Source organism: Haliotis rufescens, unplaced genomic scaffold (assembly GCF_023055435.1).
Source record: "Haliotis rufescens isolate VD_foot unplaced genomic scaffold, xgHalRufe1.0.p SCAF_32, whole genome shotgun sequence".
NCBI classification, from domain to species: domain Eukaryota; kingdom Metazoa; phylum Mollusca; class Gastropoda; order Lepetellida; family Haliotidae; genus Haliotis; species Haliotis rufescens.
In genome coordinates, this window is record NW_025964024.1 from 4,787,017 (window position 1) to 4,813,367 (window position 26,351).

The 26,351-nt window shown below is 37.7% G+C and overlaps 1 protein-coding gene across 3 annotated transcripts in view; it reads left to right on the forward strand.

Annotated features, from left to right (window-relative positions):
* The window catches only part of LOC124147663 (transcriptional enhancer factor TEF-1-like), a 30,982-nt gene continuing 4,631 nt past the window's right edge, over window positions 1-26,351 (forward strand). The window contains exons 1-11 of one of the 3 annotated variants that reach the window (XM_046518356.2): window positions 1-137; window positions 6,313-6,541; window positions 15,891-16,030; window positions 20,094-20,258; window positions 20,957-20,988; window positions 21,373-21,535; window positions 21,925-21,987; window positions 22,600-22,707; window positions 23,214-23,272; window positions 23,812-23,893; window positions 24,860-25,012. In XM_046518356.2, the coding sequence (XP_046374312.1) occupies window positions 6,328-6,541; window positions 15,891-16,030; window positions 20,094-20,258; window positions 20,957-20,988; window positions 21,373-21,535; window positions 21,925-21,987; window positions 22,600-22,707; window positions 23,214-23,272; window positions 23,812-23,893; window positions 24,860-25,012 (1,179 nt within the window). In that variant the 5' untranslated portion in view covers window positions 1-137; window positions 6,313-6,327. Of the gene's footprint in view, window positions 138-4,024; window positions 4,171-6,312; window positions 6,542-15,890; window positions 16,031-20,093; window positions 20,259-20,956; window positions 20,989-21,372; window positions 21,536-21,924; window positions 21,988-22,599; window positions 22,708-23,213; window positions 23,273-23,811; window positions 23,894-24,859; window positions 25,013-26,351 lie in introns of those variants that run through there. The other 2 variants (XM_046518355.2, XM_046518354.2) reach the window with 2 other exon arrangements.

The following is a 26,351-nucleotide window of genomic DNA, read 5'->3' on the forward strand; positions in this document are numbered from 1 at the left end:
AGGGATGCGCAAAAGGCCAATACGTTGTCTGGATTCTTTGTGTCATACCTAACATACCAGCAAGAGAGTTCTTCAACTCTTAAATTTTGTTCGATTTGGTCAAGAGTTGATAAAAGTACCCTCAGAGATCAGGTTGGGTGAGTACAATTCATATGTATCGTTATTTTGCTGTATTTTCACTCCGATCTTGCCGTACAAGCATGGGAATGACTGAAATGTCCGCACGGGTTTCGAATCTCTCAAATATTTGTCATACTTGGAGATGGCACTTCCGGCTTGCCGTCAGTTTACGGGATGGGCAGTACATTCGAATTGTAATCATACAGATATACACGGCAGTTACTTATGTCATTACTATCCAGCGTTTTCGCTGCTTTCTTCAACATGTCTGCAGTGTGACCTACATCGACATATCTGCGATGGCAGACATACTAGCTTCTACAAGCGGGGCAGTCCGGACCAGAAACGGCCTCCTTCAGTGGGGCAGCGGTCGCTTGTCAGCTAGCCGACAATGATCACACGGGAATTATAAGCTCACTAAGATACATTCTGACTGTTATCTTCAAAATGTAATCGTGGCAACGTGATAGTATAAAGTGAAATACTCTAGATGAAGTATTTCTGCAGTCAGCTGAGCGACCACTCAATATACAGGGAGGTGTACGGCAATACCCGCCCGAACAATACAACACAATAACACACCACCTCGCGCGTGCAGGAGCCGTTCACTACCAAAACACATCTGTCAATTAACAATCGGAGTGGATTAGGTATTTACAATCAACTGAATTATAGGTAGCTGGCTTGTCGGTCATCCTTGATAAGGACTGGCAGGTGTGTTTGTACTAAATGATATCCGACAGTGGAAAAAAACTTGTTAAAATTAAATTCGATATGATTATAAAAACATCATCAATGCAGCTGCTTTGTTGTCATGTCTGATGTTGCTGCAGTTTTATTTCACAGTTGCTTACAGCGGCGGATTATTTTTAGCCAATGTGACAATGAGACTTTTCAATTATGAACTCCTCCATATTTTATTTATTACAGTCAAACTATTTAAAGAATTAAACAGTTAAGTTTCAGATTATGATAATAGTGTGAAGTTTGTGGGGTATTTTACCTTATGTCCTAGCCACTGACACAGTTCCAAGTCAAATTCATAAACAGTTGATGTTACAGTTCTTTAAAATTGGTAAACAAACCAATCTTTGTTATTTGTTGCCATGCCATATTGAGAATGTTCTTTTTTATTAATAAATTATTTGCTGTTATCTTGAAAAACCAAACATTTCTAACTTATCGATTTTGACGTGTAGGTAAAGCATATATATTGCGCTATACCAGTATGTCGGATATTTCAGTATCCTGTATAAACCCTATAAAATCCCCAAGTGCTCTGTTTAGGTGTATCTGAAATTAAATTTATTTTCTCTAATTGCCATGATTTTTAGGAAAAGAGAGATGTATTGTTTTTGAGAAAGTAAAAGCAATACTGGTGCAAATAATTATTATTCACATTGTTTGGATATTTATAATTGCATCGTTGTTCTGAATGGTGACTAACCTTGTTTATCAGTCTAATGATGTACGGCTGAGAACATTAAAAACTATCTACATGATGGCATCATTCATGATACTAGTAGTACACTACTTAGAATGACCCTTTATGTGTCATTTATATAGATTATGGGATACACACATGTGGCCATTGTGTTAAACCTGATGAATTTCTGGAGTAGACCTTGTATCTGTTTAAAAGTCTCAAACTATGAAATCGTATATTCATTTTATAATCTGTTTTAATTTACCATTTTAATGCATTCTATGTGCGTACAAATGTTAGTATCCCATTAGGAAATAATGTCTGGACACACTGCATATCATGTATATAGTTTTTGGATATTTGTCGTGTACAAGTGTGTGTGACACTTACACAATACTAAGGAATATACTACTACTACTACAACTACTACTACAGATGTGGAGACAAGGGAGCGAAAATGGCTTAAATAGGCTGTCATTTTCTGATTTATGGGGATTTTCTACCAAGGTGCCACACTATCAGATGCATCAAAGCGAAATTGGCTGAAGTGTATATTTTGATTTGTCCCATGTGTGATGAGATGTGACTCTTCCATCAGCTGGCCCATGGCCTCATTATTGTGTCAAGTAGCATCCAACTGCTTGAAGCATATGCTGTACATGCAATGTGAAGGAAATAAAAAATTATTTTAAAAAAGAGCGACTGACTCACCACTGTCAGAGGATTTGGGAAGCCATGAGCCTTTTCTGTATTTGGAAACTCACTAACCTTAGCGTGATGTAACAACTGCGTGTGAATTTAAAAAACATCTATTGCTACAGTCTTCTTAAATTATAACACTTGTTTTATCTTTACGAAGTGCGAGCAGAGAGCAAAAAAAATGCCAAGGTACTAATTAGAAAACGTCTATTCTGTTGTTATTTCTATATATTTAAATAAAACAGTGTTTTAAAAAATTACCTTAGTCCGATAAAATGATATTATATAATTTTCAGTCATCCAAAAAGAAAATTGTATTGATATAACATAAAAAATATGAGTATTGGCTATGATGTGATGTTCATGTAAACTATTTCATTGTATATTAGATCATTTTGAGAATAAAAAAGTGCATTGAATTGATAAGGAGCCGGAAAAGTATCATTTGTGTACTCTATTCTGCGTTCAAGTGTAGCAAGTCATATACCAGAATTGGCTGTAAAACCATTTTTAATTCTCTTCTCTATAACAGTTCATTGTAAGATATTTTAAATTTCTTATAATTAGGCACATTACTTATCATTGTAACCACCCTGACAAGAGATGAGCAGTATGTATCCGGTGTAGTAAGTGCTTTGATAGGAACTTAAATGATCTGCTTAAGCAAGCTACCAGCTTTCACTTCTCTAAGTAGAGACAGCCCATATCCGACCTGCTTATATATTCACAAATATGAGGTGGAAATTACATCTACAAGCTACTTCCAATTCCCTAAGCTCCTTACTCATTCAGGTAGAAAGAAATTACTTGTGCAATAAAAGCCTGCCTAGGGACCCTCTGCATCTCGGCTGGCCTCTGCTCTTTCCCCGATCTATTAAGACAACGACTGATACTTCGTATTTCATCTGAGACATATACAAATGTACTTGTATTCATTTCCAACATAATCAATTGTGGCTTTGAGAGAAACGTTGACAATATGTTGCGACAGCTCTATTTTTCTCACTACAACTACAATTATTTTGCTCCTGGTGTTCAAGATGAATATAATGTAAGTAAATATTTTTCTAAATTACATAAATGTTGTTAAAGTGATTTTATCACTGTATTTATTTTGATTTAATTGATGTTTATTTAAGTAGAAATGAAGTTGACCGTTGTTTTTGATATTTATCGAGATTCATGAATAAAAGTATGATTATGCCTATTTTTCAAAAACGCACTTAATGATAGGAAGGTGTTTTTGTTTGTTGATTTGTCATTGCATGTAAAAAGTATTTCAATTCTTGTTATTTTGGTTACAGTCGTCTCGTAACATCAGCAGCAGTTAGGTTTAAAAAGACTAATTGATATAAACATGCACTGCCTTTGAAAACAGTTAAAATCACCGCCTGCTGATGAGTCATTGATGTGAAGTATGTGTTTAAAATTAATTCTCAAACCGAAATTCAATAATGTTAAAGGTTATGGTTTGTGCTGGGGAATGTTTTTGCAGGTTAAACGAGGATAAATATGTCTTGATGAATCCACCTTGATGAATCCTTCTTTCAATTACCAAGAACAATAGAATAAGTAATGAAGTCTATTAGAGGGGGCATTATAGTGATCATCAAAGTGTGTTTAATTTTGTCACCTTAAGGCCAGTAGGTATAGGAAGTGTGAGTTGCTCGTACTGTGGCCTGTGGCTGTGCCACCACCACTGTGATTAGGGACAATTATAGCTGCTAGGTAGAAGGGCTTCGTCATAGGATCCTAGCATGCTCATTGCAGTCAACAGGAAGCAAGAATGAAATATTAAAGGAAACCTCGGTCACCTATAGTATCTGAAGGAAGGCTGAGATAGTTGTCTTCCTCAGAACATTTGAATTCTTTGTTCATTCTTGGAATGCTAACAGCCCAGGACTATGGTTTATCTGTGGCCTACGGTAAATCTTTTGTTTATTGATCTGTTTTGTTTATGTTTTGATGATTGAATATGGATCTTTTGTTTGTTGCATGATAAATTAGAGAGGTTTAGTTTAAACATAAGTTATTCAGAAATGACATAATATGGTTGTCAAGGTAGTTATCACAAAAGTTAACTTTCCAAATTTGTGTTTTGTTAAAGCTTTGAGTGTTTGAAATAATGTGGGTTCTTAAATTGGGGTTTATTTCAATCTAGGGACCCCAAAATCTTTAGCTTTTATCATCTGTGATATGGCAAATAGACAAGGACCCGTTGACTTCCATACTTTATTTCTGGCTTATGATATATGAATTCAGTTGTGATGAGATATGAATGAAGTAGTGTTTATGTCAGTGTATTTCCTGGACGCTGACAGTCCGTTGGTTATATTGAGACATGTCTTGATGAAATAGTTGACCTTATCTATGTGGCCGTTGCAGTGTTGGTAAATAAGGACATTGTCAGGTGTTTATAGTTCCATATTGTTCTCAGTATGTTCTAATCCCTCAATTGCAATCTTCTCGGGATATGCTTTCATCTTCCATGTTTTTTAGCAAGCTAATATTTTGTTTTCCATATCTGCAAAGTTATTTCTGTCAGGACATTTTACAAGCTTCGATAAACTATTAAATGATTGCATACACTCTCAGACAACTGGTTAGAAATCATTGTTATCTGAATTTTGCAACTGTTATTCATGTCGTAAACAATGTTAGGTGTTTGGTGGTAGAATTTAAAGATAAAACACTCTTGTTCCTGTCCTCATTGACACAAGAAATAAATGTATCGGGTTCTCTGCATTATTGGTGTGACTTTAGTGTCCTGAGTTTGTGGTTGTGTGGTGTGCATTTTGATGCAGTATTTCCAAGTATTTGGTACTGTAAGTATTATGTATCATGCTGTTATTAACAACTGAGATTCTCAGAGAAACATGTTCATTGGCATGTAAACTGACTGCCTCATCTTTGTAAACTGTTTGATTTGCATTCTAGAAGATGTAGAGTAAATAAGAAAATGTTCAACTTCATGGATAACAAATTCTGTTTTTTTGCACTTAACCACAAATTGTTATCCATAAATAATGTTTTTGTTTTCATCTCATCATTGCTGCCAGTAATGGTCTTCAGCTTGTAAAAGTAAGCAGTTCGGTTAACCCAATGGTTGTGTTAATAGAGGTCATGTATTCCATAAGCTTAGTAAACAAAATATTTATGTAGTTGTACTTATTTTACATCAGCACTAGAGTTTCAGTGGAGGTTTTTACCTGTGACTAATAGGCTTTTGTGTAAAAAATAAATAAGAGGGTCACTGGACGAGCTTGCTAGTTCAATTTTATAGCAAACCTAGGTTTTACTTTGAGTGACAAGAATTTTTGGTTGATTTTCTTGAGTCTCTCTCTCCCCCCCCCCCCCAAAACTGTTGTACATGATATCTCTTTACCAACCAACACTTTGATGAAGTGGCCCGTGAAGATCCGGGGTAGAATAGGTCTTCAGCAACCTATACTTGCGTAAAAGGTGACTATGCTTGTCGAAAGAGGTGACTATGCTTGTCGTAAGAGGCGACTAACGGGATCGGGTGGTCAGGCTCGCTGACTTAGTTGATGCATGTCATTGATCCCAATTGTGTGGATCGATGCTCATGATGTCAATCACTGGATTGTCTGTTCCAGACTCGATTATTTACAGACTGCTGTCATATAGCTGGAATATTGCTGAGTGCGGTGTTCAACAAACAAACAAAACTCAGATGAAGTTAAGCCTAGTTATTGTCATCAGGGCTAGTAGCTGTTCACGGTTAGTAGCCACATGGCCAGTGAACAGTTGTGTTAAGTCCAGTGCTGCATAGCAGTCCTAACCACTTCTACTGAACTGGTGTCTTCAATATAAGAGTGTTGCTAATGGATGTATAGGGATAGGCGAATGGTTGGTGCACTTTGTTGTCAAACACCAGGTCTGAGTTTGGTTCCTCAGCATGAGCTGAGTCAAGCTATGACAGCAGTGAAAAAGCAGACTTAAATACATCACTGTCCTCATGAGAAAATCATAAATGATAGTTGAATGGATCATATATCATTAAAATGTGACTTAAATTTTCATCTAAATTTTATTTTTTCTTGCAGTTTGTTCGAAACAAGATGTCTTCAGCGTGGAGCGCAGACAGTGGCGAAGGGCCCCCTACAGGGGCGTCCGCGAACTCCGACAGCAAAGCCAACAGCTCCAGTGAGGATCTGGCCGATGCTGAAGGTGTATGGAGTCCCGACATTGAACAGAGTTTCCAAGAAGCTTTAGCCATATACCCACCATGTGGCCGTCGGAAAATAATATTATCAGATGAAGGCAAAATGTATGGTAAGAATCACCTATTAATGCATCTTGGAACGACATCTTCACCAAAACAGCAAATATCTAATTAAGAGGTTATTTGCGAGACCAATATATTTTTAATAGGAGTCAAGTGATTGGAAAGGAGCAATCCTTATTGACAAAACTTATGTTAGATTAGTTTCATCATTCAGGGTGCAGTTTAGTGTCAATATGGTATATGTCAGAGCTTGATTTAACTGTTTAAAACATGCACCAGTGCAATCTATTATTGAAAAGTGCAACCTAATATTTATGTCTACATGCACCAAGTGCATGAAAAGCATTTTAAATTGGGGTCTGACCAACCCTTACTTTTCCACACAACATCGATCTATGAACACACTCCATACCTGAACCTTAATGTACCATACTAGATCGCTAATCCCTGTGTTAAGTGTAGTGTGTCATGCTTTTTGGGACTTGACGTCATCAAACTGGGGCTGTTGCAAGGTCATGTGTTGCTGTTATTTTTTTACAGAAATATGTCATTATTTTTTGTAAAATCAGGACAGTCATCAGGCAACTGAGATTTTATTCATTTATACTAGTTAATGCATCTATGTTTCAACTTTGATAAATGTATGGGACCAGAGGGCGACCTGGTTGTGTCTGGTGCATCGAGGTTTTCATGTCAACATGCTCCTAGTGTAAGTTAAATTAAGTTCCTTAAATCGAGCCCTGTATGTTATTATGTATAGGGTATTGATGTGAAAGCGTCTCAGTTCTCCGGGATTTATCCCAACCTGCTCAGAGGCCGATTTTCGGCCTCAAGCCTGCAGCAAATGTCATTAAAAATTCCTAATTTGAAACTTTAAATTTCCCAATTCATGCTACAAAGTATTTATATACATATATAACTAAAATCTGATTTTATGGCTTTGTAGAAGTAACCTGTTTCCACTTATAACAAGGCCTATAAATAGGAACAGGTTTTAATGCTTCGTTTTATGTTATTTCATTAAAACACTGTCTCAAAATTCATCTGAATTTAGGAAATTATGAACTTTAAAAAATCCTAATTTTGAAACAAATAACAATTCTTTTCCCCAATTTGGCTGCTAGGGACACTTAGTTTAATCCTTGACAAATCCCTGAGTTGTGGCATGTTGCACTGTGTTTGAGGGGAGACCCGTACAGACAAAGCTACTCACGCCAACCAACAGGTGACAGTGGCGGTAGCAATCTAGTTTACTAACTCCATTAATTAGATGACTGTTGCCTGGTTAATTAATATAATTAGTCAAGAGGTGATCAATTACCCTGCGGAGCTGGCAGGCCTCAGGGAGTGAGGAATGTAAATTGAGGCTTGATGTGACGCACAGAAGTATGTAGCTCAGTGACCATTGGTCAGCTCGCATCTGGACATGTCATGGATCGAGTTTACAACGTGTTACACAACAAGGACTTATCTCTGTTGATGTGAAAGGTTTATCAGACTCAAATGTCTTTGGTACAGTTTTCATCTATCTCCCATTGACATTCACAGTTTGGTTCTGTCAAAATCTTGGCTGACAAAATTTGGCCCTTATTTTTATTGATATTCTTACAAAATATGCTAAAATATTTTAAAATAACAACTCTCAAATCCCAACTAGTAACTCATTTGGAAAATTGTATCTTCAGAATAAATATGTTTTTCAGCTTTTTCTTTTTAATTAGCAAAAAAAGATTTGCAGTTTGTACTTTTTGCACATACCTGTGTATATTGGTACTTCAATTTGCGCTGAAATGGCTTTGAAATAGTTAATGAATATTTTGTGTAGTTAGTACAGGTGAAATGTACACTTACTGAGTGTGGATTAACATTACATGAAGTTGTATGTAAAGTGTTAATTAAAATTTCATGCGTCCTTTGATTGATATCACCCAAGTGTATAGTCTTTAAGCCTTGTAAAACCATCGGACAACATTAGGTTACAAGTAGCATCAGTTCTTCACTGACTTTCCAAGTTTGAGGTTGATCAATACGGTGTCTTTAAGAAATTGTCACAATCGATTGTGTCCATATGATAATCTACATATGTTTTCTCAGTAGTATTCATCTAAGAATTACAGTATGTGAAAACAAAGAAGAAAATGCTTATATTTCAGTGTATTTGAATAAATTAATCTGTTTAATAACAGAAATGCCTTCCTTACAAACTTAATTATGTAAACATTCTAATCTAACCAAAACATTATTTCAGCCTGCAAAAGTTTGTGTATGATTGAGGAATATTATTATTGGGGCTTATAAATAGAACTGTTTTGGGGGGTACACCCACTCTGTGCCTGGGGGAGAAGCGAAACCTACGCATCTGTACAGGTGCAAATACCATGGAAAGTCGTTAAGTGTGTCAACACAGGCCATTGGAGGTAATGACAAGGTGAGATGCAGAACAGAGTCACTGAGTTCCTAACTAGTCCCCCCCCACCTGCGTACAGGCAATGAAAGGGGGAAGACACTAGTCCCCCCACCTGCGTACAGGCAATGAAGGGGGGGGGGGGGGGGGGAGACACTATATAAATCTTAAACCTGTTGTTCCCATGCACATCTTCCGGGATTAATGATAGCCTGGTAGAGATGTATGGATTTGCTCAAAATCCCCCTGTCCGACCTATCCTGTTTCACAGAACAATGAACAAATATCAGAAATCATCTTTGTGTGCTTTCTGATGACAGTTTTAAATTTATTTTATCATTATGAGAATTCTGATTATGTCAGTATATATTGATTTGGTAAATTAAACATTTAAATATGTGTTTGTATAGTCAGTGCAACAATAGCAAATAGATCACAAGCTATAACATGCTTGAATTGTAGAGTATAATATAATTGATAGATAATTCTCTTTTCCATTCCCTGTTCATTATGACAGAATCTTTTAGCGTACTTTTGTATAGTCAATGCAACAAAAGTAAATAGATCTTAGACTATAACGTTTTGCAGTGCAGATGAGAATAATATTGAAAATTCCCCTTTCCAATCCCTGTGCATCATATATGACATTTTATGAAGAGCTTTTTATAATAGTGTTAGCTATGATAGTTGAAGCATCCCTCTAGGCTCTTACTTTCCTAAATGAGGTATATTTTAATTCTATTTTATGTGATCTTACTGTTCAAATAGAACTATTTGTGGGTTAATGTACATTAATTTTTATGTTAAGCTCTTCTATATACATGTACCAGGTGATGTGATGCACATTGTACTATATGGTAAGGCGTATCAAGGCTGATACTGCCAAGGGAAACACTGTTTGTCCTTTTAAAATGAAAGTATGGACCTTTGAGATACTCTAGCTACATGCTTTCTATAATTCAAATAATTCTGAAAATATGTAAATGTCATCTTGATAAGTATTTTTTTTAAATATGTTCTGAAATATTCTGTGAGAATTTTTTTAAAAGAAAAGAAATGCAATTAAAATCTCCCAAACTAGTTGACCATGGGGACTGGCGTGACCATTAGACTTCAGGACAACAACAGTCCCGTAAACATTGATAAGAGTTACCTCAAAGCTTATCAGTAATATATAGCCTTTCCTTGACCGGATAATCGTGTAGGAAATGTATATAGATATATCGCAGATTTATCTAGACCCGCTCAGGGGCTGATATTCAACCCCACCTTCTGCAGCAAATGTCAGTAAAAATTCCCAAATTCCAATTAAAAACTTTCCAGTTGATGTCGTAGTTATCACTAATGCAGTGGCTTTGAAGAACTGACTGGCTTCTGCGATGACGAGGAAGAGGATTTGATGCTTAATTTTACATTATTGTATCAAGAATAATGTTAAAATACCTCTGAATTTAAGTAAATCAAATCTTTAACATGTTTAAAAATTCAATTGTATACAAAAAACATTTTTCCGAATCTACAGCCATGGGCACTTAGTTTGGAATCCTAGATTATCCCCTATATTTTGCTACAGCATATAATAATACGACTGAGGCAAGATTAAAGTGAACTATATGTTAGGCTTGTGAATGATGTGTTGTGGTAATATTTCTCAGCCGTCTCTACAGGGACTTATTGTTGACAAAATACTAGATATTTTAATGAAAGTTTATGAAACATCTTTAGAGGGAAATCATTACACCAATATTATTTATTCCCATCGTCTGTATTGCTATTGAGAGACATGTGTAGGTTAATGATTACTTTGGACCTTATGAAGATGGTTAATCACATTCAACGACAACGATGTATTCTGTTGAATCTGAGCGCATCAGTTGAACAAACATTAATGTTCCAGTTTATCCATGACATCATTTGGGCGTAATTGTGTTCCTAAGTTGGTTCAGTGACAATTTGTGACAACTTTTGTATTCTGTAGAATCCAATAAATGGATAAACATTGATAGAGTCAAGAAAAGGGATGCCCGGTTAGGATCCGACTTTGTAACAAGCCGTGTATTGTGCTTCTACTGTCCCTCTCCTTGTTCCTTGGGAACAAGATGGCTGTGTACTCAATAGTTACTCTATCAATTGCTGTAAGCCCAGCCTAAGACGTTTTGTATTTGGCGGGATCTGTGGAGATTGTTGAAGAATCACCATGGCCCCAGGAATGGATTATGCCAGTGTGGACTCTCCACTTTTTCCTGTGTGTTTGTCACCAGTGGCTGTGCTTGCTACTCCCTGTTTGGTCACTCGGGCCTATTTGCCTCATTGCCGACATGTGTTTGAGAACGGATTAGCTGGACTGAACATGTCTTAGAAGGGCCGTGTTAGGCAAAAAAGGTTGTTGACAAAGATAGCAGATCAATATTTTAACTCTATATTGGTGTCTTCCATACCTGACTCCATTCATTGCCTGTGTGGGACTGGTGATGTTGAATAGAGTATCTGCTACGTTTGAATATTGACCAATCACCTTCGTCATCACTCCTCAACAGAGATTGCAATTGTGATTAATTATTGGGATGTGACTTGAAGCTATTGATGTTACTTTGTGAGCTAAAGTTAGGAGAGTTTTAATGTTAACTTTGTGAGTGATCACCACTTGCTATTGTGTACCAGGAACTTCCCTCAACTTGTTTCATGTTGATTACCGTATTTTCATGGGTAAAGTGCACACCTTGTAACCCAAATATACAGCTGTGTAGAAGGGGTGTGCACAGTGAGGTTTGATTGGTACTTTTTCCAGCACAATTACGGGAGAAAACATTTGTACAGCTGATTGCTATTTTCAGCTTACCGTATTCGAAGCAATAAGTGCCCCGCTCTAATAAGCGCCCACGGCGATATTTGCGAATATATTGGCTAATGAACAATCCCAATTAGCACCCCTTCTGATTGATCAATGTACTTAAAGACTTATTTATGCACCCTTAATTATAGGCAATTAAATTCTGGAAAAATACATCGGTGGAATATAAACATTTCAGGCTGTCAGCGTAAACCACAGAATTTATCTTTCAACTTAAAATTCTCTTTTCAACTCTTTTTTTCATCAAAATAATATTCTAATAAGAGCACCTTATTTCTAATTTTGAGAGCGCACTGGGCGCTTATTACGTCGAATACAGTATTTTAAGAGAAAACTACACATGTTAATCTAAATCTCTGCGTATAAAACAATGCCTACATAAAAGGAAATAGAATTGAAATTATAGATCATTGTCCAGTGATTTACGGAAATTTCACATTTTTATCAACAAAGTTTGTGTCCTGTTTGTTAACATAAGCGATATGATATAGCTTTTGACTGCGCATATGATGACATTTTTGACTGCTCATATGATTTAGCTGTTGAAATAGCAATTTTTCCCAAAACTTGTTTCAAGGATTGGCATTATGCCCAAGTACTCACAATATACACAAAATTATCACAAGTTGTGTTGACAGTTACTGCAGTCTCATTAAAGGAAGGAAAAGTCAACTTTTTAACCTGCTTTATTAATTTGAATTACAAATAAAATCTGAATAAAATTTGATAGGTAACAAACCAGACCCATAGACATCGAGACACAAGTGGAACAGTGGTGCGAGACTCGGCCTTTTGCTGTGTGTCTCTAACAAGATTCACCAAGATTATGATCTTGAACAATAATTCTGATAGTTCACCTTGTGTTAATTGTCCACAGCTAGTGTCACATAGGGGGCAAAATAACTTGATTTGAATAATATTTTTACTTTTGGTTAGTGGTCAGATTATCAACCTGAGCCATGAAATATAAGATCATTATTCTTATGGTATCTGTAAAAGTTGTGTTAAGAAAGCTAATACATGTACTTCATCACTGACATATAAAAGTATCTATTCCCCAGTTTTCCCCATATTTTTAGCAAGATTCACCAAGATTAGGCTCATGTACAATAATTCTGATGGTTCACTTGTGTTAATTGTCTGTCCACAGCTTGTGTCACAATTGGCTTGCCTTCCACAGTTGACACACTGTGATATAACGGAAATATTGTTCAAAGCAGCATTAAACTCTGCTCACTCATTCGCTCAATTAAATTTTGGATTCCTCTATGTGTTTGATGTTTGGCTAGAGACACTGTACTTTTCTTGATATTTTAAATGTTGTTTGGCATTTACTTTCATAGTTGTGTCTGTTGATTTAATAAAATAATCAATCCGATAGGGTGGTGGGTGTTTGAGGCAAAATAAATTGATTTGAATAATCTTACTTTTGGGTAGTGGTCAGATGAACCTGAGCCATAAAATAAAAAATCATTTTGCTTACGGCATCTGCAGATGTTTTGTTAAGAAAGCTCAGTACCTCGTCACGGACAGATAAAAGTAGCTATTCCCCTTTGGTGTATATTATGGCCCAGACATGAGACAGGTGTGACTACAGTTGGACAGTGGTAATAGGATGTTACCTGCAGTCCTGATTATTATCATAGAGAAAGTCTAAATTTGACAACATTGTCACAAATATGAAGGTGTATGTTCAGTGATGTAAGTTTCTTCACAGCTGAATATATTTTGTTATTCGTCTGTACAGGATGTTAATAGATGTTGAGTGAGCAAGTACTCGTCATGCAAGGTCGCTCAGCTGTGTAGGGCATTATGATGCTTGGAGGACGACAACAAAACACTGCTAGCGTTCCCACACATACTGTTTGATAAATCAAGATCTGTCTACACCTTCCGACTTTTTAATACAAATAGGCAGCCAAAGAACATGTTACATCATAATTATTTGGTCAAGTGATTTGAAAATGCGTCTGTTTGAATGGTAAGTTGATTCAGTATTGTGAGGGGTTCACTTTTGAAGTCTTGGCTATACAAGTCCTGCATTTTGATGATGAGAGAGTTGAATTATTGAATATTGACTCTCTAGGTAATACCCACGGGAACCTCGGCTAATGTCAACCCGGAGACTTGTGTTGCTACCTGTCTACAGTCCTACACTAACTCGTTATCTTGGCTTCAGTCATTCCCTGGCTAGGTAAACAGGATCTGTGAAGGTAGTGGCTGCTTCTAGCTTACAACAACCTTACGCTGTCACAAAAAACTAGAAAGTAGAATGAGTCACTGTGCTGATGAGTAATGGGGCCAAATTAGGCAACCACGCCAGGAGGGTAGAAATAAGCCCAACAGCTATAGTCTGTTTCTGGAGGCTTGGGCCCCTTGCGTGGCTAGGGAATAATAAGCTTATGTTTCTACAGAGAGGAGGGAAATATAATCCGTATCCCTTCATATTAAAACTAACAGGTGGAAAGTGGCAGGTGTATGATTTTGACAAGACAGTTGGAAAAGAAATAAAAGATATTTGCCTGCCGTGAAATGTACACACCATATGTTTTTAGCATATCTATTTCATGTTCCCATGAATAATTGACTCGGGAGATCAGGAATTGATTTATGAAACATGATGCAGAGCATGTTGGGTAAAAAGTCAGATTGAAAGACATTAGTATAAGACCATTAACAAGCTCTGCAGACCAGCACATGCTGACAGATCTTGAGGGGGGATAAAAATATGTTTATAAAAATACAAAATCATAAACTGTATAACAATTATCATTTTCAGTGAGGGTAATTTTAAAGTGGATGTCATTAGGGATCATTTTTGTAAATCGGCATATAGCTGGAATATTATTGAATGTTGTGTTAAACAACAAATTAGGATGATTTTTATCAAAGGGCATAATCTTCTGATATACTTTCAATAAATATCCACAGCTCAAGATGGTTTTGATCATAAATAGCAAAATAATAAAAGTAATAATCATAATAATCATAATAATATTATTTTAAATGTCATTGTGAATGTATTATCAATAGGACAGGATTGATCACTTGTTTCAAGTACTTAAAATCACAATAAAAGAATAATTGAAGTTGAAATTTTGTAAGTCAAGCCACTCTTCAATCATAATAATAAAATAATTTCAGTGATGATAACGTCAAGAAGGATCAGAAGGCTCTTGATTGGGTAAAGGTTATTCAGAAGTCAGACACTGGAAGACGGACAAAGAGCTACCAATTTTTCACCTCTGTTTAACTCCACTGATTATGCACCAGATTCTACTTAGAGAGACCAACCTGGGGAAGTGTTTGATTCATAGATAACAGATTAATTATTGATTAATTTTACAATTTTATCCTACCTAACCTTGTTTTATTAAAAAAGAAGCGCTATTCTGGTTCAAGTTCACCTTATGTTTTGGTAAGCGTTTAGCGTGGAACGTTGTCTGTGGAGAAGTTTCAGAACATTTTAGACACCTTCTGAAACCAAACTGTGATGCTGTAGTTTGCCATGCATAATCACGGTCGGTGTTAGGGGTGTCATTGAAACTATAGTATCAATATATCCACTTAAAAGTATCAGGATATATTGTTATATCAATTATATTAAACATTAATTATTCTGTACATGTGTAGATAAAAACTATGTGTAGACCTGCAATTTTTTCAGTTTCATGAAAATAACCTAGGCTGATTCATAAAATGTTTAAAATTTAATTTTCTGCCTATTGATTGTACTTCTTAACCATTTTAATCTTAATGTAAATGTTCTGTGTTATCAATAATTTAGTATTGATATTCATAATTTCAGTACAGCATCATTTACGGATACATTGATATCTCAATATTCGATGACATCCTTACAGTGATAATTAGGCATATATGAGGCGGGGGTTGTTAATGTATCACTGCCTGAGCTATTTCATGTATTGTTATACAATCATTATGCTGCATATCATGTTTTAAAATTTTGAGTTTCATAATTTATTCTAACCAAAAATGTTGAAAATTTTAAAAAATTAAAGTGAGCCACAGAGCCTGACGTTCTTTCCATCCAAATGCTTTGCTGCATTATCTGTAAGTTCCATAGCAATACCTTTGATATATTTATTCAAATATTATTCAATATGTATCAATTTTTCAGGTCGAAATGAACTAATTGCCCGCTACATCAAACTCCGTACAGGGAAGACACGCACCAGGAAGCAAGTGTCCAGTCACATTCAGGTCCTGGCCAGAAGGAAAGCCAAAGAAATACAGGCACAACTCAAAGTAATTACGGAGGTAACATTTTATAGACCAGGGCAAAACAGGTTGTCAGAATGTAGTTTCGTGGTTGCTTTGTCTATTCTTATGTTTATTTATTTTTAAGCCTATTTCTCCCTATTTGTCGTAATGGTCCCTCAAATGGCTAATTTATGGTTTTATTGGCCTAATGTGTAAGACAATTCTGCACTAGGAGTGAAGTGTGGGTTATGTTTCGCTTAAACACCATGAAAACAATTTAGGGGCAATGACATTGGCTCGAGTTTCTCTACATGTTTATTTTAGCGGCAAATGACCTGTACTCAGTCAAGATGTATTTGTCTATAAGATTTGTAAAGCAGGCAGGCTGAAACTGTAGGCTTAGCTTATGACCTCTGACCTTTCCAGGAACAGATATGGCTCCCACTTATCCTGTCTCCGGATCAGGGTGTTCAATATTGATGGCGATCATCGTTTTACTGCTGTAAATTATGAAGGAGATATTGCCTTGCCAAACCTGATAGCACAGGAACTGCTTGAAATATTAGTTGTCTACAATCAATACAGGAGACACAAAGCATAATACGGGAAATTAAAAAAATCATATTACCGTGACAAATTACAGCTTTTTTATATACACCCACGAATTGTGTGTCAGTTTTTTCGTAATGGACATCGTAGACCAATAATGAAACCACAGCGGTGGAATTGCTCAAGTAACACTTGTAGTGTATGACGGTGACACACAGTCAAGGAAATAAATCGGAGGTCACATGCAGGTGGAGAGGAGGTCAACTAGTGCATGTCATAGATTTCATGCAGCAAGGGCCTCTAATTTTCTTTGTACTGTTTTTTTGGTGTAAATGGGTTTGTAAATGTAAGCAAACGATGGAGGAGGGCGAGGAGGTGAGATTGAGTCTTGTCTTGTGACCTTTTGCTGCAATGAGACACTTTGAGGATATGGACTGTTATACACCGCTTGGGTTGGTGATCTTGGAGCTGTATGCTATAGGGGCAATAAGTTATACAAAGTGACCTTTTACTTAAGGTTATGATCAATATGGGCCATGTTTAGAAACAGCAATATGCATTACATTACGAGGAGTGTATTACATGCTGGTAAAACAGTATACCAGACCGACATTGAGATCTGTCCGTGAACCATGTACCACATAGCTGGGTAATATGTGTGAGGATATTGAGATATTTATGTTGAAATTTCCAGCGGATGATATTTTGTTTGGTAGATTGAGATCTTCAAGATTAATTGAGTTTTAAGATTATGAAAAAATGTGTTCCTTGTTTTCTTGTCCACATCCCACAAAAGGATCTAAAAAAATTGAAGTCTTAGACATTTTTAAATTTGAACATGTTGAATGAAGAAGTCTTTCCAAACAATAAAAAGAATGTATTCTTTTTTAGGAATATATGGATCTCCTGAAATGGCAAAATGTTTAATGTATTTTTGTTTTGAACATTTTCTCCTTGCATGCAAAAATTATGATCACCTTTTGTGCTTCATGTCATAAAGACGATGAACGTGTCTGATATTTTTGTCCATAAATAACCCACATATGTATTTGTGCTTTGACCTGTATAGTGTTCAACAGCCAGTGAATCAATACTCGGTCTTATTTAGTGTGGATTCATTAATAGATAACTGCAGTCATTGTCTGTGAGAATTTGTGAGGACTGTTTTATATACTGTATTCCTTCTAGCGAGTCAGTATTTCAACCTTTTGTTCAAGGCCTTCTAGAAATAATGACACTGAAAGGCCAGACAGCTTGTATTTTGTGTAATTTATAAGATTCTGCTCGTTTCTTGCTGAATGTTACAGTATCCTTGAGAAGTAGTGTTTTACACTGGCTGTGCAAGGCTACGTGTTAATGATAACACCTGGAGTGGCTCTACTTCTATGTCTGAACTGGCTCTACTTCTATGTCTGAACTAACTTTACTTTTCCATCTGAACTGGCTCTACTGCTATATCTGAACAAGCTCGACTTCTATATCTGAACTGTCTCTACTGCTTTGTCTGTACTGGCTCCGCACCTATGTCTGAACTGGCTCTGCTGCTATATCTGAATTAACTCTGCTTTTGCATCTGAACTGGCTCTACTGCTATATCTGAATTAACTCTGCTTTTGCATCTGAACTGGCTCTACTGCTATATCTGAACAAGATCCACGTCTATATCTGAACTGGCTCTACTGCTATATCTGAACTAACTCTACTTTTGCATCTGAACTGGCTCTACTGCTATATCTGAACAAGATCCACGTCTATATCTGAACTGGCTCTACTGCTATATCTGAACTAACTCTACTTTTGCATCTGAACTGGCTCTACTGCTATATCTGAACAAGATCCACGTCTATATCTGAACTGGCTCTACTTCTATGTCTCAACTGGCTCTACTACTATGTCTCAACTGCCTCCACACCTATGTCTGAACTGGCTCTACTATGTCTGAACCTGGCTCTTCTGCTATGTCTGAACTGTCTCTACTGCTTTGTCTGTACTGGCTCCGCACCTATGTCTGAACTGGCTCTGCTGCTATATCTGAATTAACTCTGCTTTTGCATCTGAACTGGCTCTACTGCTTTATCTGAACAAGATCCACGTCTATATCTGAACTGGCTCTACTGCTATATCTGAACTAACTCTACTTTTGCATCTGAACTGGCTCTACTGCTATGTCTGAACAAGATCCACGTCTATATCTGAACTGGCTCTACTTCTATGTCTCAACTGGCTCTACTACTATGTCTGAACTGCCTCCACACCTATGTCTGAACGGCTCTACTATGTCTGAACCTGGCTCTTCTGCTATGTCTGAACTGGCTCTACTATGTCTGAACCTGGCTCTTCTGCTATGTCTGAACTGGCTCTACTTCTGTATCTGAACTGAGCCTCATTTCTTTTGTTCTTACAAATAGACCTCATCATTCTGTCAACTCTGGTGTCAAAGTCAAATTTCTTGAATGCCTTGAAATAAATTATGACAGCCTCAGCAATTCTATCAGCATGCATACAATGGCAAGAACATCTATTTTCCATTTTTCCATATTCAAACTCCCGTTCATTGTTCAACCATCCTTAATTTTGCCCAGTTCTTTTAACAGACCATGTTGTGTTTTGACTGAAAATTAAAAACCGTGGCATGTACCTGTAAGGACTCCGAAGTCCCTGAAACAGTCAGTGGAACAAGTAATAATATCTATGGTAAAACTGGTGTGAAATAGTTAGCCTGAATCGCTACTTGTGAGAGAAAATTGAAACTGCTGTTGAGTTGTGAAAATTGCAAACAGCTGATTCTCAGGCAATGAAAACTTGGTGTGGACAGATAGGCAATGCAGTTTTTTATGTCCACACTCCCCACCTCCAGGATAGTAGTGCGGGGGATATAAAATTGGTATCTCCTGCATAGTTATCATTTCTAAAGGCAAACTCAAAATATTTGTATACATATCAACAAAGTGGAAAGGTGGTACGTTTTACAGAGTGATTCATTAAATGAAAACAAGCTGTACTATTTATTTATCTTATTTGCAAAAGCTTTTACGGAGGCAATGGTTATGGTATCTATTTATTACTAATTATATTTGGATGGGGGCGGTTGGTTAGCCTAGTGGTTCGAGTGTTGGCTCATCACACTGAAGACCGGTTCGATTCCCCACATGGGTACAAAGCCCATTTTTGGTGTCTCCTGTCGTGATATTGCTGGAGTATTGCTAAAAGTGGAGTAAAGCAATACTGATTGTATGATTGCCAGACACGTGGGGATTCCGTTTTAGATGTGGTCCCTAGCAGCCTATGCTGGTCATAAGTGGTGACGGGGCGGTCGGGTAGCCTTGTGGTTAAAGTGTTTGCTTGTCACACCAAAGACCTGGGTTCAGTTACCTGTATGGGAATCAAACAGACATCTTATGGCTTGGAGACTTAACTTCTTATATGAAGTACTTCTCATTTATTATCATTTGAATACAAAATGTTATCATATTTAGAGAACCGGTACTTTTAATGATTCAACAAATTGCTGTTAGTGACGTAGTTGTGTGTTGTTACCACCTGAAACTGATGTAGCTGTTTGTTGTTACAGCCGCAGGACCAGGCATCCCGAGACAAGGCTCTCCAGCAGATGGCGTCGATGTCATCGGCACAGATTGTGTCAGCTAGCGCAATCCACAACAAGGCCCTGGCCTCTGGTCTCAGCTGTCTCCCAGGCATGGCCCCCGTCAGACCAGCCTACCCAGGGGCGCCATCGGTAAGGACAGCACAATGCCATGGCTCTTTCCACAAATACAAGTTAATATAGACACAGGAATATCTTTACGTGACATTGTAGAAGCTGTCGTAACTGTGAGAGCAGAGTTGACGTGTGGAATTCCACTTCTTCTATTCTTCCAGTGGACCAATGCTTGTAAGAGGCAACTAACAGGATCGGGTGGTCAGGCTCTCTGACTTGGTTCATGCATGTTCATCATTTCCCAATTACGTAGATCAAAGCTCATGATGTCAATCACTGGATTGTCTGGTACAGACTCGTTTATTTACAAACTGCCTTTATATAGCTGGAATATTTTGCTGAGTGTGGCGCTAAACAACAAGAAACAAATTCTTTCAGTGCAACATTTCGGTACTGATACTAGTACCTTCATCAAAGCTATAGAAACAATAAAAAAAAGTTCAAATCCACAATCAACTCTGTCCTCAGCTCTTTGAATGTATTTTTTGCAGAGTTCATTTGGCAAATTGGCATTTGCTTTCTTTAAACATACATTATGATAATCAGTTTTCCCATGTCTACACACAGATAATTGTAAGTTGATACGTCGTGTTCTGTTGACAGTACTCCAATATCGTCTATAACGCTTATCAATTAGCGTTGTAGCGAGGGATCACTGTAACTAGATTGACTTAGATGTGATGATTGTGAGTAAACATTTCCTCTTCTGTTGACAGTTCTGGCAGCCTGGCATCACACCTCAAGGAGAGTAAGTACACTGCTCAAATTATATATGTATACTACTCAAAAGAAGTTAAGCAACACCCGATTCTTTCATTTCACTATTAATATGGCATGGCATGGCATAAGTGAGGTGTTCCTTAACTTCTTTCAAGTAGTTTCTATAATCATGTCTTGGTTGAGATTATTTCTTAGTCTTACACCATATTGTACTTTTGGCAACCTATTTTAAAGTCATCCCTTATATGGCCTGAAGCATATTGAAGAAAAAGGATGAAAAGACCAGAAATGTTAAATTCAATTTTCTGAATTTTTGGAGAAATGTTAAAAATTTAGAATGGATATGGTTCTACAATTTGGTTGTTAGTATGTATACAATTCATGGGTTGATGATTGATACTTTGTCTTGCAGTGTAAAACCGTTTAGTTCCTCGGGCTACGGAATCGACTCCAAGCTCCAGTCCTCGATACCCGGTGACGTGTCTCCAGCGTGGCAAGGGAGGTCAATAGCAGGGCCCAAGCTCCGATTGGTGGAGTTCTCTGCCTTCCTAGAACAACAGCGAGATCCTGATTCAGTACGTACTTCGCACAATAAAGTCTTCAGTAATCCAGGCATAATAGACCAGTGTCAGCCACTGGATTGTCTGGTCCAGACTCGATTATTTTGACCACCGCCAAATGGCTGGAATATTGCTGAGTGCCGTGTTAAACAACAAATAAACAAACAAAAGTAGTCTTTGATTTTTCTTCTCCAGCCCTGATTGCAATTAGCAGGCTACCCCGAAACTTCCAACCTCAAAGTGAAATCTGTATTTTCATTCGTTCCTTGTCTCACTCTCAGTATTGGACAGTGCTGGTGATTGTCAAGTTATTTGCTACTCAAAGAGAGACCAATCTTCAGTAATTTATGGATACGGTATCAAGCCTACAAGAGGTGTATACAGATATGTTTGTTTGTCCACAGTACCACAAGCACCTGTTCGTCCACATCGGGTCAAATGCTGGCTACAACGATCCACTCCTGGAGGTGAGTCATATCCTGATCTTGATTGTCTGTAAGCACTCTATATAGGGACCTTCTCATGAGAGACTGCCTCTGTGGTCCAGTGGTGAGCATCCGCACGGAAGGTCCGGGTTTCGATCCCCAGCAGCGTCATACCAAAAGATGTTTAAAGATGGTACTTGTTGTTACCCTGTCTGGCAGGGCTAAACCAATGACTGGTCGGCTCAGAGTCAGTATCCTGTGTCTGAGTGGGGTGTTCATGTTAAACTGCTAAACCCTATTTCTCCTCACCTCAATAATAGGGGCGGTCAGGTAGCCTAGTGGTTAAAGCGTTCGCTCGTCACGCCACAGACCCGGGTTCGATTCCCGACATGGGTACAATGTGTGAAGCCCATTTCTGGTGCCCCCTGCCGTGATATTGCTGGAATATTGCTAAAAGCGGCATAAAACCATACTCACTCACTCACCCAATAATAACCAAGAGGAAGTAACAGTTATCACTGGAACTTTTTTGTAGCGCTTGAACCTTTTGTTGTGAAGAGTACAAGGCCTAGTTGATATGAAGCAGTATATCAGTGCTTATATTTGGCCTTTGTTTGTTTGAAATGTTGTTGACTTGAACTGTTGCTGCTCCAGGCTGTCGACATCCGCCAGATCTACGACAAGTTCCCTGAGAAGAAGGGCGGCCTCAAAGAGCTGTATGATAAGGGCCCCCAACAATCCTTCTTCCTCGTTAAATTCTGGGTCAGTATATCTGCCTGTGATGGTCTCCAAATAATACAAGTCCTACTTAGGATTCTACTGATTGCATGTCTTCCTACTATTTACAGACTTCTGTGGATTAGCTGAAATATTGATGACTTTGATGGTGTACCAGCATTGACTTGCTCTAACTAATTGATCATGGCCCCCCTCTGTGGTGTAGTGGATAGGGCTTCTCCCTGGAGAGTGGAATGTCATTTTCGATCCCTGTCCTTATCATAACAGATGTTAAAAGATGGTACTTCTTGTTACCCTCCCCGGAGTTTGGCATTAAGGGGATATAACAAGTCTGTATACTGTTGGAACCAGTACAAACAGATGCACAAACGCACACCTGCATACACATCTCTATATAAGTGCAATAATTTGAACGCAGTGTTAAACACCATTTCACCTCACTTGATAGATATTAAGTTTATTTGTTACAAAAGTTGTGAGTGTCAGATTCTCCTAGTTGCCATGACGTGACATGTGTTTTCTGTCTGCAGGCTGATATCAACACCAATGTGCAGGATGAGGCCGGGGCTTTCTATGGAGTGACAAGCCAGTAAGTTGTTTATCAATATTCATCATTATCCCCCGCACTGGGGGAAATGGGTGCTGACTGTCCGTCCTTCAAGCTTCGTTTCCGGAGCAGAACTCAAAAACCTTGACAGATATCTTAACCAAACTTGGCACATAGATAGGTCTAATGGTAAACTGGTGCCTTTTGATAGTTAGGGAATTTTTTTTATTATTATTTTATTTTTTTTCAAATTTCGAGTTTCCATGGCAACAACTTTGACCTTAAACTAAAAATAGTGATATTGGCAAGGGATGTGAGTATTTCATGCTTCTTCTTGAAAAAGATACTCTGTACATTAACATATCGATAATAGCTCGTTGATTAAAGGTTAGGTTGGAACGAGATGGTTGCCTGTTTGCTTAGGTTCAAGAAGTACTTGTTAAGACGGTCACATATCTATGCTTTCAGTCAAAGCATGTTTTAAGATAATATGACGATATTTTTTATATTGATATATTGGCTTGTGAGTTAATGGTACTGTTGCTAGTTATGTTTGTGTAACATGAGTGGTGTTGTTCCAGGTACGAGAGCACCGAGAACATGACGATACAGGTGTCCACCAAAGTGTGTTCTTTCGGGAAGCAGGTCGTGGAAAAAGTGGAGGTGAGTGTCATCCAAGTGAAATCTGGTGCTGCGTTAGAAGCACTAGTCCTGTTGTTCTTGCCCAACTGCCCAATAGCTAAGGTATCATAGTGACTTGTGACCAGTGAATATTCCAGGGTAGAATAGGTCTTCAGCAACCCATTCTTGCCGTAAAAGGCGATTACACTTGGTTGATACATGTCATTGATCCCAATTGCATAGATCGATGCTCATGATGTCAATCACTGGACTGTCTGGTCCAGACCTGATTATTTACAGACCGCCGTCATATAGCTGGAATATGTGCGGCGTTAAACAACAGACCAAAAAAAAACACAAAAAACACTGACTTGTAGAAATTTGCCATTTTTAAGGGTTTTGCTATATATTATCATGATAAGGACTAGTAGACTAAAAATGTTAGTTTCTACCGCTGTGGTGTTTTGTCTTCAAGATGGTAGCAGGTATAATTTTAACTAAATTGTTCTTCAGTGTTTGTTCAACTTAGGTAATTGTTGTCTCCATGGCACTTGACAATGTGTGCTTTGTTTCTTTGTCTATTTTGTTTGTGTTTTATTCCATCAGTTATCATAGAAAATATGATGGTCACGGAAACCATAAAACTGTTTGAATTGTCCGTTTTTGTCCGAATTTCGAGACACGAAAGGGGCGGTGAGATGGCCTTGTGGTTAGTGTGTTCACTTGTGACGCCAAAGGCACAGGTTCGATTTCCTGTAAGGGAACGAAGCTTATCCTGGTGTCCCCTGCTGTGATATTGCTGGAATAATGCTTAATGCGACATAAGAGCATACTCACTCACTCGATCACAGAGACAGCCCTAGTATTGTAGCTGAGTACCTACACTGATTCAGCCATGACAGTACGCCATCTACAACAATACTTCCATTAAGCAATGTTTCTACTTACAGTTTAATGCTGCTCCATGGTATGAATGTCGAAATCTTTGTAATGTGGCGTTATTTTCAGACGGAGTATCCTCGGTTTGAGAATGGGCGATTCGTGTATAGAATCCATCGTTCCCCGATGTGCGAATACATGATCAACTTTATTCACAAACTGAAGCACCTGCCGGAGAAGTACATGATGAACAGTGTTCTGGAAAACTTCACTATTCTACAGGTTGGTAGATGTCTCCTTGTACAGGAAACTGTTTATTACGAACTTTTTAAAAATTAAAAGAATTGGTTCTCAGGCAGTGACTTTTGAAAATATAGTGCATGTGTGCGGTGTATTTTGCTTTTTTTATTTTTTGGCTTGTTCAAACTAGTATGTAACCAAATGAACAGTTGTGTACCATCAACCTGGGAAAGGGCCTTTCTACATAAACAAGCATACAAACTCCTATTGCCGCCATGACCATAACACTAGATGCGCAGTAAAGCAGTGTGCATGTAAAGGGAAGTAAGTACGTGCTATATTGGATCGCTTTTTTTTTTTTTTAAGTACTGGGATTTTTTAATTTTTGGGGGAAATGGTTATAAGAACAAAACATGCGGCGGACATTATGATGATGCAGGCGGTGCCTGAGAACCAAGACTAATATTTTTTGTAGCCTCATGAACTGACGGATATAACAAACTTTTTTTTGTGTCTTGGCCATTTGCTGTATATTATATCATATGCAACACTTGAAATGCTTACGACGAACTATCGTTATTACGAACTAAAAATAGTGGTCCCTTGAAGTTCGTTATTCTGTAGTTTACTGTACTGTGAAATAAGTGCAGCCCTCTAAGTTTGTTTTTTATGTTGGGGAGCCAAGCGGCTCAAAACATGAATATTTTAGTCAAATCTAAGGTATTAGGAGCCAACAGATATTGTCACCAGTTATGTTAATTTTAGGTAGCCAAGTGGCGAGCAGTTCATAAATTTAGGTCGGCAATCATTGATTTATGTCGCATTTGGCCACCAAAATGGCCGCTACTTCGAGGGCTGAGGTGGACCAGTAGATAGTGCTCTTGTTGATCCATGTCTGTGTTCAAGTCTCTGTCTTGCTGTGAATATCTGCACTAACTGGTATCCACTGGTGTTGGTTATTATCCCCCGCCACGAATGGGTGCTGTCAAGTCACGTTTCATTTACAGAGCAGAACTCAAAAAGATATCTTAACCAAACTTAGCACAAAGATAGGTCTAGTGGTTAACTGGTGCCTTTTGATAGTTTGGGATTATTTTTTTTAATTGATTTTTTTTTTCAAGTTCCCCCCAATGACTTTGACTTAGATTGAAAATGGTGTTAGTGCTCCGCACAACCAGGCATGTCATATTTGCGGGGAATGTGAGTGTTTAATGCCTGTTAATGTTAACATAGAAAATATCAGACATCCAGAAGATCGCCTTGGAGCTAATGTCTCGAGGTGAATGCATGATTGTTTTCTAGTCCTGAATGATATTCTCAGCCATGCCATACTAACTTCATTAAAATAGAATGTGAAAAATATATTTGGATTAACAAATTT